At 43.2% G+C, this 14,211-nt stretch overlaps 1 protein-coding gene across 1 annotated transcript in view; it reads right to left on the bottom strand.

Annotated features, from left to right (window-relative positions):
• Window positions 1-8,304, bottom strand: part of BAZ1B (bromodomain adjacent to zinc finger domain 1B) — a 68,490-nt gene extending 60,186 nt beyond the window's left edge. The window contains exon 1 of the mRNA XM_025425828.3: window positions 7,842-8,304. Within this exon, the coding sequence (XP_025281613.3) occupies window positions 7,842-7,948 (107 nt within the window). The 5' untranslated portion in view covers window positions 7,949-8,304. The remainder of the gene's footprint in view (window positions 1-7,841) is intronic.
• Between the last annotated feature and the right edge of the window lie 5,907 nt (window positions 8,305-14,211).

Genomic DNA, 14,211 nt, shown 5'->3' with positions numbered 1-14,211 from the left:
ATAGGCAGTTTGGAATAACCCTGTGCATATGCTAATAATCCTTTACTAGAAGCCGTCTATTTCTCAGAAACACCCGTTGATCCTTAAGAGTTTAAAAAATAAATTCCATAAAGCCGTAAAAATAATTGATATCATATTTACCCAGTCTTTATGTCATCCCAATAATACTACACTCACAAGTCATTTACCATACACTGTTTGATCTTTGTAAGGCAAATGGAGGAAGAGACTGTCATATGTTAGTGCCTTATAAATGGTAACTTTCCACACCAGCCCAACTAGAATTCACTACCAGAGAGCCATATTCAAATTCAAACAAGTAACTAATTTACTTTACACACAGCAACAGATGCTACCCAAGAAAATAAACTGACACAACTAGAGAATTAGCTGCCAATCTCTGTACTTTCCAAGTGACACTTTTTTACAGTAGTTGAAATAAAAGTATTTAAACAACTTCCTCTATAATATCACCTCACAACTAAACAAATAATTCATTCTTAATATATGGACATTCTTTGTTTTCCAGGGTTAATAATCCGTGAAATTATGGATGACAGAGATAAATCCATAGATAGTCCAAAAATAGTAGTTTCATCCAATAGTGTAAGCACCTTCCCTTATCATGTCTTTTTCTGGATCTGCTGAAAACAAAACATAAGTCTATTTTCCTCACTGGGGAACGGTGCTAATATTTAAATGTATAAACAAGAGTATCAGCAACAACCAAGAGTCAAGCTTCCATATAAAGCTATGTAAATTAAATCTCACTAAAAATTTATAAAAACTTATAGGAAGAAAAGGAAATAGCATGGCTTCCAAAGTGACATTATCACTTTGCGATGCCTGGGTGGCTAAGTGATTGAGTGTCTGTCTGTCTTTGGTTCAGGGCAGGATCCCGGGGTCCCTGGATCAGAGTACCGCATCGGGCTTCCTCCAAGGAGCCTGCTTCTCCCTCTGCCTGTGTCTCTGCCTCTCTCTCCGTCATGAATAAATAAAATCTTAAAAAAAAAAAAAAGTGACATTATCATAACTAACCAACAAAATTGTTACCTGTTTTGCACTAAGAAGGGGAGGTAAAATAATGATAGGATCAGTAAGTAGATTTAAACATTCAAAAAGCTTGGTAACATTCTAATGCGCTATTTAGTTATACTGAAGAAATTCACTATGTAATCAGAAAGGATGTAAGATAAACAAGTATGTCCTAAAGAAAGAGTATTAAGTTTCTGGTATTAGCTGTTATTTTTAAAAGTAGGAATAATGGGGGATCCCTAGGTGGCTCAGCAGTTTAGCGCCTGCCTTCAGCCCAGGGTGTGATCCTGGAGTCCTGGGATCCACATTGGGCTCCCAGCATGGAGCCTGCTTCTCCCTCTGCCTGTGTCTCTGCCTCTCTCTGTCTCATGAATAAACAAAATCTTAAAAAAAAAAAAAAAAAAAAAAAGTAGGAATAATGTGCCCAATCATCCTCCTTTGACCAACATGGCCAGTAACACACAAGACTGTATCACCAGAATGCCTCAATGATACCTCTAAACCAACTTTTTCTAAACTAAACTTTTATTACACTTTCCCTCTCTCCTAAGCTTGCTTCTTCACAGTTATTCCCAATGCCAGTGAAAGAAAGGCCCTAAATGTCCAAGTCAGAAACCAGGGAATCATCTCAGGTCTTCAGTTCCTAATTGCAACCTCATATCTATTTCTCAGTTCATTTCCTCCTCTTCCACAACTGCACGCCATTATTCAAATTCAGCCTCTGATCCTCACTTCAACCAGCCAAAACATTTTTAAACATTTTAATTGGCCTCACTGGTAATCCTTCTCTGGTCCTTTGTGCTTCTCACCCAAACATTCTTCTCCACAATCTTATTTGTTTTTAAACCCAGTTCTTCCTCTTAACTTTAAAATCTCATTTGCCCTCAGGCCCCTGAAATGCAAATATGTTCACACTGGGAAGCAATCCTCTGGCTCCCAGACTACTGAAAATCACGCCACCAATCAAGACTTTGTTGAGCAAGTTCCGTAATTTTTATGAAGAAAAAAGAAACTTTTTTCCTTCAAACAACACATATTTAAGTATCAATTTTTTTTTTTTTACTGATTATGCTTTTGCAAACAAGTCCCTTCTATCTACTCTGATACTTATCCTTCCCACCCTTCTCCGAAAAATCACTATTAGTAGAGCATTCTCATTTTGGATGGATCACATCCATTCCCATTACTTCGATTACTATCTATATGATAGTAATTTCACCAGCTCAGTCTCCTCTCTGAAGTCTGGGCCCATGTAACACACTAGCAATACAGACACCTCTATTTGGATATCCACAGCAACTCAATAGAAGAACATCCAAACTAAACACTCACTTCCTACACTCCCAGTCAAAACAAAAAGGAAAAAAAAAAAAAAAAAGAAAACACTAGATCCTCTATTATCTGAGAATGACCCACTAACCAAGTAACAACCAAAACATTATCCTTGATTCCTCCCCAATCACCAAATCCGGTCACATCTACCTAATTTATTTCTGAAATCTATTGTACTTCTCAAGGGCTAGTAAATTAGTTCAGACTCTCATACCTGTCACTAGTTTATTTAACAAAGGCCTCACTAGTTTTTTGTTTTTTTTTTAAGAATTTATTTAATCATGAGAGACACAGAGAGAGAGGCAGAGACATAGGAAGAGGGAGAGAAGCAGGCTCTGTGCAGAGAACCCAATGCAGGACTAGATCCCAGGACTCTGGGATCATGCCCTGAGCCAAAGGCAGACACTCATCAGGCGTCCCTGGCCTCACTAGTTTAGTTGCCACTAGTTTCTAGGCTGCAAATCCATTCTCAACGCTGCAGCCACAGCGAGCTTCCTACCTAAGCACCTGCTTCTATCCTACTGGAATCTGTAAACTGCTTCCCATACACATAAGGCAAAAAGCCCAAACACCTCAGCCTATCTCCCAAGGACCTATGTGGTTTAGCCCCGCTAAACAGCTCGATCTCCATTCCCACTTCTTCACTCCAGCTACAGAAATCTTTCAAGTTTTAAAATTCAATAACTTTCAAATTCACAAACTCTTCAAAAAGCACAAACCTCGGGCAGCCCGGGTGGCTCAGCGGTTTAGCGCCGCCTTCAGCCCAGGGTGTGATCCTGGAGACCGGGGATCGAGTCCCATGTCAGGCTTCCTGCATGGCGCCTGCTTCTCCCTCTGCCTATCTGTGTCTCTCATGAATAAATAAATAAAATCTTAAAAAAAAAAAAAAAGGCACAAACCTCTACTCTTCATTTAACTACAGTCTAATTATAGTTCAGATCTCAACTTAAAAGTAACTTTACCCAGGAAACATTTCCTGAACCCTGAAATACGGTAGATTGTCTTTCCAAATGGTCATCTCCCTTCCATAAAAGGATTCTACTTCTCCACCCTCTGCCCTGTGGCTTGCAATGTCTCAAAGAGTAATGCCCATCCCCTCCTCACTGGTGTTAGGCTTAGCCACATGACTTGCTTTGATGAACAGATAGGATAGATGCCACCACAAAGAAACTTAAAAAGCCATCATGGTATCCTCCAGGTCTTTTGGCCACTAGAAAAGCACGTTAGGAACAGGGACTGTTCCTTCAGCCTGGGTCTTGGAATAAGAAAAATGTGTCTTTCCTTTTACCTGTCTTCCTTTTTTTCAAATGTGGCCATTAGAAAACCTTTAATCCCACGTGGCTCACATTATATTTCTATTGGACAGCAGTGCACTATCTTCGTTAGGTTTACATCTAGGAATGAATGAATGCCCTCTGACAATACATGAAAGTTTCTGACTAGTCATATAAGATTAATCTCAAAAGTTCAAAACTAAAATTCCTACAACCCCAACAGCAGCGTTTTTAAGTTTATGTAACTCTGTTCTGGTTATTACTTTGACTTACGTTAAGAGAAAAAGAAAAAAAAAAAAAGTTCAAATCAAGAGAAAAAAAAAGTCCATTATAAGGATATTCAGTCAGCTGCCTCTAAATCCTATTTCAGATTTTAGGTTACCAAAATAAGTCACTTACTCTCAAATAACCACTCAGAGCAAATGCCAATTGAGGTTTTTATGTTCCAGCCACTGCTGCACATATAATTGCAGACAAAATGTCAAAGCAATTCTCCAAAGGTTGTGTAAGTTATAAATGACAAGATATTCTCAAATCCTGTATCTCATTAAACATCTACTTTTTCATGAATTCAAGAGCTACCTCCTTATCACAATATGCTGATTCTTTGTTCTCTTTAGCCTTGTATGGATTGCTTCTTTCAATAAAGTACTTGACAGCCTGAAAGGAAGTGGCCCACAAAAGTATGGAGGTTAAATAAGCATAACTATAACCCTAAGAGCTCTACGTGAAATGACAAAGCACCAATTTAAAGATTTGCTTTTTATCCTCTTTTCTGTCTTTGGAACAGTCTGTCATCAAGTTAGAGGCAATTCTCATCTAGTTTAACTCCTTAAAGAAATTAAATTACAAAAATCAACATAAGAACTCACTATTCCAACGTCCAATAAAATCCAGGCTTGCGGGATCCCTGGGTGGCGCAGCGGTTTAGCGCCTGCCTCTGGCCCAGGGCGTGATCCTGGAGACCCGGGATCGAATCCCACGTCAGGCTCCCGGTGCATGGAGCCTGCTTCTCCCTCTGCCTATGTCTCTGCCTCTCTCTCTCTCTCTCTCTCTCTCTGTGACTATCATAAATAAATAAAAAAAAAATTAAAAAAAAAAATCCAGGCTTGCAACTACAATTTAAGTCCAACTCTTAAAACATGATCTAGTCACTCTTGCCTACTGCCAGATTAACTATGTTCTAACAGCCCCTCATTACACCATCTAAAAGCTCTCATATGTTGAGACTACAAAGATTATGAAGTAGTTGTTTCTAAGCTTTACAGAGGAAGATAGGTAAAGCAATACAACAAAACATTAGCCTACAGCAGGCTGCTTATAGCTTCAGTTCCTCCTCAAAACTCATCTTGACATAGTCACTTAGTTCTCCTATTGCCAGATAATCACATCAAGAATTGATTTCGGTAAAGTTAATTTTTCCAAAGAAGATCTAGTGTATTGCCTTAGTACTAACCTAGGAACTAATGTGCCACAGATTCAAAGCTATAATACAATAAACATAATCAATATATAAAACCCAGGCATTAAATTTATGCATCATTCACAACTACCACTGTAATTTTAATGAGGAGGTACAATAATGCCTACAAGAACATACCAGCTTTAAGTCAATAAAATATCTCACTGATGTGCTATTGCATATACATGCAATCAAAAGGTAGGTGTTAGGAGAAAATTAAAGTACCAAATTCTATTAAAAACATAATTGTAAATATAAATTAATAAGTGGAAATAACAGGGCAGCCCGGGTGGCTCAGCGGTTTAGCGCCGCCGTCAGTCCAGGGCCTGATCCTGGAGTCCCGGGATCGAGTCCCGCCTGGGGCTCCTGCATGGAGCCTGCTTCTCCCTCTGCGTGTCTAACAAATAAACCTTTAAAAAACATACAAAAACTTAAAAAAAAAAAAAGGAAATAACATACTTCAAATGCTAGTTTGACCACATACTAGTTCTCTATGAACTCACTATGAGCCTAATAAAGAAATATGCATAAAGAAATATGCCTACCTACCAACCACACAGTACAATTGTTTAAAACCATCCCCGGGACGCCTGGGGTGGCTCAGCGGTTGGGTGTCTGCCTGCAGCTCAGGGGGTAATCTCAGGGTCCTGGGATCGAATCCCGCATCAGGCTCCCTGCATGGAGACTGCCTCTCCCTCTGCCTCTCTCTGTGTAATAAATAAATAAAATCTTATAAAAAAAATCCTTAAAGTACTTCCACTTGTAGAAATTAACCAAGGAAGCAACTTCTCCCTCCCATATGCAACACAATTTAAGAACTCCTTTGTTAAAAAGGGTTCTAAATACCAGGATAGGCAATTCTTTAAATGAAGAATTTTTTTAAATACCTAACACTTAAAAAATTTCAAATTTCAATTTTCAACTGCCATCATTAACAAACTCATACATACCATTGCATTTCAATGATTTCTCTAAATGATACAAAAAGGCCTGGGCTGCCAGATCTAAATTAGCTATCTATAGCCATTTTTTACATGGCTCAATACTTACCAGACTTCGAGCTTGTCTCTATTGGGTATTTCTTACACTACACTAGAACCAGACGTGAAAAATAAACATCTGATAATATTAGTACCAATCAAATACTCAAAAAATGATGTTTAAATAACATTTGAAAAGGACATATATGGCATATTCCCACAGTAATTTTTTTTACCCCACTGATGTTTTTAAGTATTTCAAAAAATAAAAAAGTAGGACACTTAGAAAAATGCTGTATTCAGTGGAGCTAGAGTACTTCTCCAAAGCTTTCCAAAAGTCCTAACAGGAAAAAAAAAAAAAAAAAAAAAGGATTACCACCTGAACCCCTCCCTGAAATGCACCTTACCTGAGACCACAAATTGACACAGAAGCTGCCTTCTTGTCTGGATTTAATTAAAGGGAAAAAGTAGAAAAGCACTGCATTCTACCCCTAAGTCTCATCATTTCAGTGTCTGACCTTTAACAAGACCTCAACCCTCTGGGCTCACCTGGCAAAGAGGCAGGAGAACCTGACCATCCCCAAGATCCATTTCAGCTACAAGAAGATGCTATAGCTATATTTCTCCAAGAGCCTTCTTATACCACAGGCTCACTTTCCAGGTCTCTTTGAATGTAAACACCCAACCTCACAAACTGCACTGGAACAAGAATGAGGCTATCTTGTAAAGCATAATAATAGAGGATCAAAGAGAAATGAAATCAAATGACATCGCTCGCATGGGCAATGGGCACTTCCTCCCCTAAGGAAGCAAGCAAGCAAACAGAAACTAAGAAATTCAGTCCTTTCAAAGGAAAAAGGGCTGATGAAACTCAATAATAAAGTGGCCTTCAGTCTCGCAGCGTTCCATACATTAAAGAAAGCATGATTCTTTTTGCACTCTTGAAAAGGGCATTCATAAAAGAAAAAAGTAAATAAAAGTCGTACAGCTAAAAGACTCTAAGCTTGGGCAAGGAACCTTAAACGAGGATTAGAAAAAGAGGATGCGTCTTATTTAAAACATCAGTCTCCTATTCCTAAAATACAACATAAAAACTTTACGCATGCTTTCGTATTTTTCAAACGTTCCTTTTAAATTTTTTTTAAAAACAAATACCGATCTCCTGCTAAATCGCCAGCATTTCAAACCCGTGCGTGCCGGGGAAGGCAAGCCTCAGCTCCCCCAAGATAACTTTTTCTTCCCCTGCCCCTAAGTCTCGTCCGTCTTGGGGATGTGCCTGACGATCCTGTCACTTCATCACCAGCCTCAAGTCCGCTCGGGAGAAGAAAAACACAAGAGCCCCCGCGGAGATGGGGGTAAAACGCACCAAAAAATCTTGCACACGACGCATCACAAGGCCGCGTGGATTCAATTTCAAAAACTTAAGTTGCAGGTTTAATTTTACAAAGAAAGAGAAAGCGAGCAAACGAAAGCCCTCTCCCGGGCATACTTCGGGCCTAAAGCCGCCCGGGGGCAGGGGGCTCGCTCCTCGAAAGCGAGGCCCGGGGAAAGGATGCAGGGCGCGGGGCTCCGGGCCGGCCCGCGCCCCCACCCCGCGGGACGGGCTCGAGCTCCGGCCCGGGGTGCAGGCCCGCCGGCGCCCGGCGCGCTGACAGCTGCCACCGGCGCGGGCTACGAGGCCCGCCGGGCCGCGGCGCGCCCCCCGGCCCACCCCGCCCCACCCCGCCGGCGGCCTCCCGGCCAGGCTGGAAAGGATACTCTCGGGTGCGGAAAGCCTCCTGAGTGTGCGCGATCGTGAAGAGCGGCTCCTCGCCCGGCAGCGGCTTCACCAGCGGGAAGGGCTTGCGGCCCAGGAGCGGCGCCATCGCGGCGGCGGCGGAGGCGGCGGCGGCGGCCCGGAAGGTGGCGGCTCGTCGGAGAGCCCGCGGCGCAACACTAGGCCCCGCGGCCCGGAGCGAGCGCCTGGCTCCCGGGGGTGGGGTGGGGGAGGGGAGGGGTGAGAGGGCGGCGCGAACTCGGCTCCCTCACTGCTGGCGCGGCCGCGCGAGGGCCAGGCAACCGGACGCAAGGACACGGAACTCCCACGCACACCGCTGCGCCGCCCGGCAGCCTCCGGCCCAACCTCAGCTACGGGTCCCCGCGTTCGGCAGTCACGACTCCTCAGCGGCACCGGAGGAAATTATTGAAAAATGGCGGGAGATTCCCCTCCTCCCCCCCGCCCGGCCAGCGCACACACTAACTTGCTCCCCTGTGGCGCCGGTGGCGAATGCTCCAATAGGCGGAGAGCTGATCAGCGCTCACAGCCTATTGGCCCAGGGCAGCTGCCGCTCTGCGCTTGGGTCCCGCCCTCTTTCCCGGCCGCGTAGTTGGGTTGCCTCGCACTAGAGGGCAGTATGAAGAGGTGAAAGGTCACATTATGTAAGCGCTGGTGACAGGCCTGCGGGCCTGCAGCGGCGGAGTTGAAAATGGGAGACGGGGGGGACCGAAAGGCCTGGAATTCAAAGAGGTCAGGCCAGAGAAGTCCCTTAACATATATAGACACTGCGCCATCTGTCACCGACGGCGACACCGACATCCGGGCACCACTGTCCGTATGGTGTGCCGGAGGGGGAGGGGGAGCGCGCGGCCAGGGGCTTTGTCTTTCCACTTGTGCTCCGCCCCCTTCTTAAAGGCGCCGCGCTCGGCCACGCCCGGGGATGCGCGGTGGGGGCGGAAGGGGGTTGGCGGGAAGAAACCCCTGGACCTAACCCGCTGGAAGGTTCTATGGAAGGTCAACTGGAGCCTCAGCCTTGCTCACCCCAAAGTTAACTTCTAGAAGAGAGTGTGGTTGAGATCTGGTTATTAGTATGATGTTTGTTTTTAGGGGCTTGGTGGAAAAGATAATAGAGAAGCTTCTTTGGAAAAATACCTTAAAGGCCATATCTATTAAAGATACATAAAAAAAAAAAAAGATACATCCATTAATTCAGAGTAGCCTTTACTAGCACCTCCAGTGTTCAGGGCCTTGTACTGGGAGATGCAGAGAAAGAAAAGAGGCACAAGTTAGGACAGTGCTGTGATGAGTAGGGTACAGAGGGCACAGTAGGAAGACAGCACTAACAGCCTGGAGAAGAGCCTTTCGAGCTGCTTCTCCAAACCAACGACTCTCACACAGTCCACAGCCGTGTTTGGCTATCCAGTACAACCCAAAACACTCAATTCTCTCCCCATTTAATCATACCCCTCGTTCAAAGACCTTCACTGGCCTCAGATGTACCTTCCCAGCCTGTTCTTGAACAGGGCTAGACTGCTAAGTGTCCCTGAAAGTAGTGGTGCATGCCAATGCCAGGCCCTTTTCTTCTCATTTTGAGGTAAGAAGTATCCCTATCATCCCCTGCCACCCCCCCAGTAAAATGTAAGTTCCAGGTCAGATGTCATGTGAAAGAGCCACCTCTGATCACCTAGCAGACAGGGGAGGGCATCTTCCTTCAGTAGCCATTTCTTCTAGGAGGGTTAGGGGCAACCTCAGGGCATTTGAGTTGATTGTGAAAAGATAAGTAGCAGGGCACCTGGGTGCTCAGTGGTTGGGCATCTGCCTTCGGCTCAGGGTGTGATCCTGGGGTCCTGGGATGGAGTCTTGTATCAGGCTCCCTGCAGGGAGCCTGCTTCTCCCTCTGCCTATGTCTCTGCCTCTCTCAGTCTGTCTCTCATGAATAAATAAATAAAATCTTAAAAAAAAAAAAAAAAGCACTTCACTAGGCAGAGAAATGAGAGATGAACGTTCTAAGCAGGAGCAGCGGGACCAACTTGGTAAATTCAGGACAACATACCTAAAACTGGGGGTTTGAGGTAGGAAATATCAAGAAATGAGAGTGGCAAAGAAAGTGATCATCCTGGTCACAGTGTGTGATGCTTGGAGTGACCACTTAGAAGGAATTATAGTTGTTTGTGGCAGGGATACCAAGGGACCCAAATGTAACAAGATCATGGGAGACAGATTGAGAGATTTGAGAGGCACACGCTAGGTGACTTAATGGGATGGACATTTGCAGGACTAGATACTAACAGCAGACTACACACAGAGTAAGGACTCCAAAAAACATTAAGAAACACATTTTGGAAAAATTTGGTATTTCAAAAAACCTTCCAATTGCACTTGAGAATAGGGACCATAATGACTTGAACACTTGGGGCCACCTTGGTCTAGAATCCAGCCCTGGTATTGGTATTGCTGAGATCTAAAATGGGAGAATCAGGGGTACCCTGCTGGCTGAGTTGGTGGAGCACCCAACTCTTCACCTTGGTGTCATGAATTCAAACCCTACATTAGGTGTAGACCTTACTTAAATAATAATAATGAATAAATACTTTAAAGAAAAAAAAAGTGGAACAGACTAACTTAATGTAATTACCAGTTTCCTGCTCTAATATTTTTGTTGACTGCTATTGCAGACAAAACTCTTCTGAATTTACTCTTCCTGTTCAGTCTTCAAGCTCTTGACACAGCCAACCCCAGGTGGACTACTTCCTTCTAATTCCCAGAATTCATTAGCTTTATTCCCACCCACTGCCGGAAATGTACTTTTTTCCCCCTCTGGGCATCTAAATGCTGCACTTCCTTCCTAATGCCTTTTCCCAATTGTTCCAGCTCATATCCGCTTTCACTAAACTCTCAAGGTTTTTTTAAATCATAATTGTAGTGAAATTCGTTGTTCAATGTATTTTCTTTCCCATCATGTGAATAAACAAGCTAATAAAAAAGGGCAGAGATTAAAATGTGTAGTTTCCAGGTATCTGCACAAAGCTGCTACTGCTCCAAGTCAATTATGGCTGCTTCGCTGCACAGGAAAAAGACTGTCTAGAGAAGCATAGCACATTTCCCTATGCAGACCTCCACTGGGCAGTTTTAGGACAAGAGCTCAGTTAGCAAGATCTGTTTCTGTGGTCTGTGTCATGTGGAGCTGTGCCCTGCCACATACCTACCCCCTCCTTCATTGATGCAGACACAAACCCTTGCTTAGCCAGTTCCAGCTGGTCTTTTCCTCCTTGTCCTGTTGGATCCTCAAACTCAAAATATCCAAAACCCATCTTACCATCCTCCTTTGCTCCATCATGTGCTTTATCTGCATGGTTTTCATTTCTATTAGTTACCCACTCACAACCTCACAGGCTGAGGCTTGACCTCTGTTGAGCTCCACAGCCACAGGGTCAACCAGATATCATTTGTACCTACCTAAAATCTTGAATTATCCCTTTCCTGCCATCCCTGCATCATCCTACTTCAGGCCTTTATTATTTCTGGCCCAAACTACTACTATAATGACTTCCTTCTTGTAAAATATTTATTATTTTTTAAGTAAGCTCCATGCACAACATGGGGCTTGAACTCACGACCCTGAGATCAAGAGTCACATACTCCACCAACTGAGCCAGCCAGGTCCTCCTCTTCTTTTAATTTTTTAAAGATTGTTTTTATTTACTCATGAGACACACACACACAGAGAAGCAGAGACACAGGCAGAGGGAGAAGCAAGCTCCATGCAGGGAGCCCCGATGTAGAACTCGATTCTGGGTTCTCAGGATCATGCCCTGGGCCCAAGGTGGCACTAAACTGCTGAGACACCTGGGCTGCCCCCCCCCTTCTTTTAAAATATTTTAAACTACATTAAAATTATGTCTTTTGAATGGCAAAATGAACATAGTTCCCAAAAAGGAAACATATAAATGTACTTTTAAAAACAACAATAAATAGTTCTACAAAAAGCAGTCCTGGGGCACTCTCCCGCATCCACTTCCCGCTCCCACAAACATCCATTTTCAATTCTTTAAGTTGTGTTAAAATTGGTTAAAAGGTAACTTCATTTAAAATGGAATTAGGAGGCCAGAAGGGGGAGCTCTCACAACTTATGACTGGTAAATTGCACACCCAACAGGAAGAAGCCCATACTTTACTACCCCAGCAATAGGAAGAAAGCTTTCCTTCTCCCCCAGCAACAGCCCAGCCAATGAGAAACAGTCAGCACAAAGCCAATGAGAAGCCACTACACTTGGAACTCCCAGTTTCCACCAATGGACATGTTGTTTATAACAGCCTTCCCACCTTCCTTTCCTCTGTAAAGGAGGTTTCCTCTGCTGTGTTCAGTAGGGCGCCTATGGTTTTTGCTGTGACCTGTGTGTTCAGAGTTGGGATTCTCTAATCTTTAATAAATCTATTTTTGCTGGTAATATAAAGTTTTATTTTTAAAGTCAACTATTACTGCTAATATTTACCTCCATGTTTCTAAGCATGTATGTTACTATTATTTAGTTTCTCAGCTTTATTATTAGCTGTTGCTTTTCTTCAATGGAAGATGAGGACTTAACCCTCTGACATCCCCCACAAGTACCGCACACAAGATCATATTCGCAAAATAATTATTGCAATCGGTTAAATCACTATTCACTGTATAACTTATGATTATACATTATTCACAGATGAACCACATAGTGGACTGATCACATCTTCTTTCTTCTTTTGTTTTTGTTGGTTTGCTTCAATCTTTCAACTCATTTTCTATGTATCTATACCACTCTATTCATAAACTGACAGAGCTATAAGTCTCCTCTCAATACCTGCACACCTATCATGTGTTCCAATTTATCCCCCACCTCCTCTTTCCTCTCCATGGCATTTTGCACACTGCAATCATTCCTCTGCCTCCCCTTTCAATGGTTGACTCCATAAAGCCAAAAGAGTAAAACCAAACTCTTTGGCCTGGCCTTCAAGGCTCTCCATGATCTGTCCTGTCTACTACTTCCTTTAAACCTCCTGCTCCAGTAAACTAAGCTTATCGAGGTTTCTAACCAACTAAGCCACCCAGGCACCCAGGTTTATCTAGGTTTCTAAATACACTTCCCACCAAAATGATCCAGGGCTCCTTGGGAAAAGGACTGAGGCTGGCAAAGGTCAAAGTGGGTCAGGAACGTACTGTGTTTGAAAGTAAGGAAGTGCTCAAATCGTGACAGGGACATGTCAGAAGGACACAGGAGCCAGCAGGAAGAGATTCTAACTGGCTAAATCTAGGACAATTTGAATTTTTTTTTTTTTTAAATGACAGCCACAGGGCAGCCCCGGTGGCTCAGCGGTTTAGCGCCGCCTTCAGCCTAGGGCATGATCCCGGAGACCTGGGATCGAGTCCCACATTGGGTTCCCTGCATGGAGCCTGTTTCTCCCTCTGCCTGTGTCTCTCTGCCTCTCTGTGTCTCTCATGAATAAATAAATAAAAATTTAAAAAAATGACAGCCACAGATTGTAACACATTGAATGCAAAGGGAAACCATGAGCCTGTAGTAGTATTCAGAAAGGAAGGAAGGGAGGGAGGGAGAGAAGCAGAGAGAAGGGAAATCTGTTATTTACAGAAGGCTGCCAGTGAATGAATGTAGAAGGAGAGATTTAGAAAACTCACCATTTTGCAAACTCCAGTGAAGTAATTGATTCAGAAAGAGATCATTAATGGATGCTAAAATCACTGGTCTAAGTGAACAGTCTATCAGCCCCTAACAGAATACTTATGTAAAAGCACCCTAATGCTGAGAAGGTTGGACATCTTAGGCAAGTGATCAATCTCAGCATTACCAATAATGAGACAAGAGGACAATGTTTCAATACAAGGCAATGAAAAATACTTATCACCTCTGTAGCATTCTAACCAAAAAAACTTTCACCTGAAATCCTTAGAAAAAAGATTTCAAAAACCCAGTTTGCAGATCATTCCACAAATAACTGCCTAGACCCTTCAAAAATATCAGTGACACGGGACACACCTATCTACCCACCTCCAAAAGAAGGTTCTAAAAGGAGTCCAGGGGGGCGCTTGGGTGGCTCTTTGGTTAAGTGTCTGCTTTTGGCTCAGGTCATGATCTCGGGGTCCTGGGATTGAGTCCTGCATCAGGCTTCCCACAGGGAGACTGCTTCTCCCTATGCCTACATCTCTTGTCTCTGTGTGTCTCTCATGAATAAATAAATAGAATCTTTGAAAGAAAAAAAGGAAAGAAAGAAAAGAGAAAGAAAGAAGAAGAAACAAAGAAAAAGAAAAGAAAGAAAAAGAAAAAGAAAAAAAAGAAGAAAAAGAAAAAGACAAGACTAGGGGCAGCTGGGTGGCTCAGTTAA

The sequence above is a fragment of the Canis lupus genome, chromosome 6 (assembly GCF_003254725.2).
Source record: "Canis lupus dingo isolate Sandy chromosome 6, ASM325472v2, whole genome shotgun sequence".
NCBI lineage: Eukaryota > Metazoa > Chordata > Mammalia > Carnivora > Canidae > Canis > Canis lupus.
This window is presented reverse-complemented; position numbering and strand designations above follow the sequence as displayed.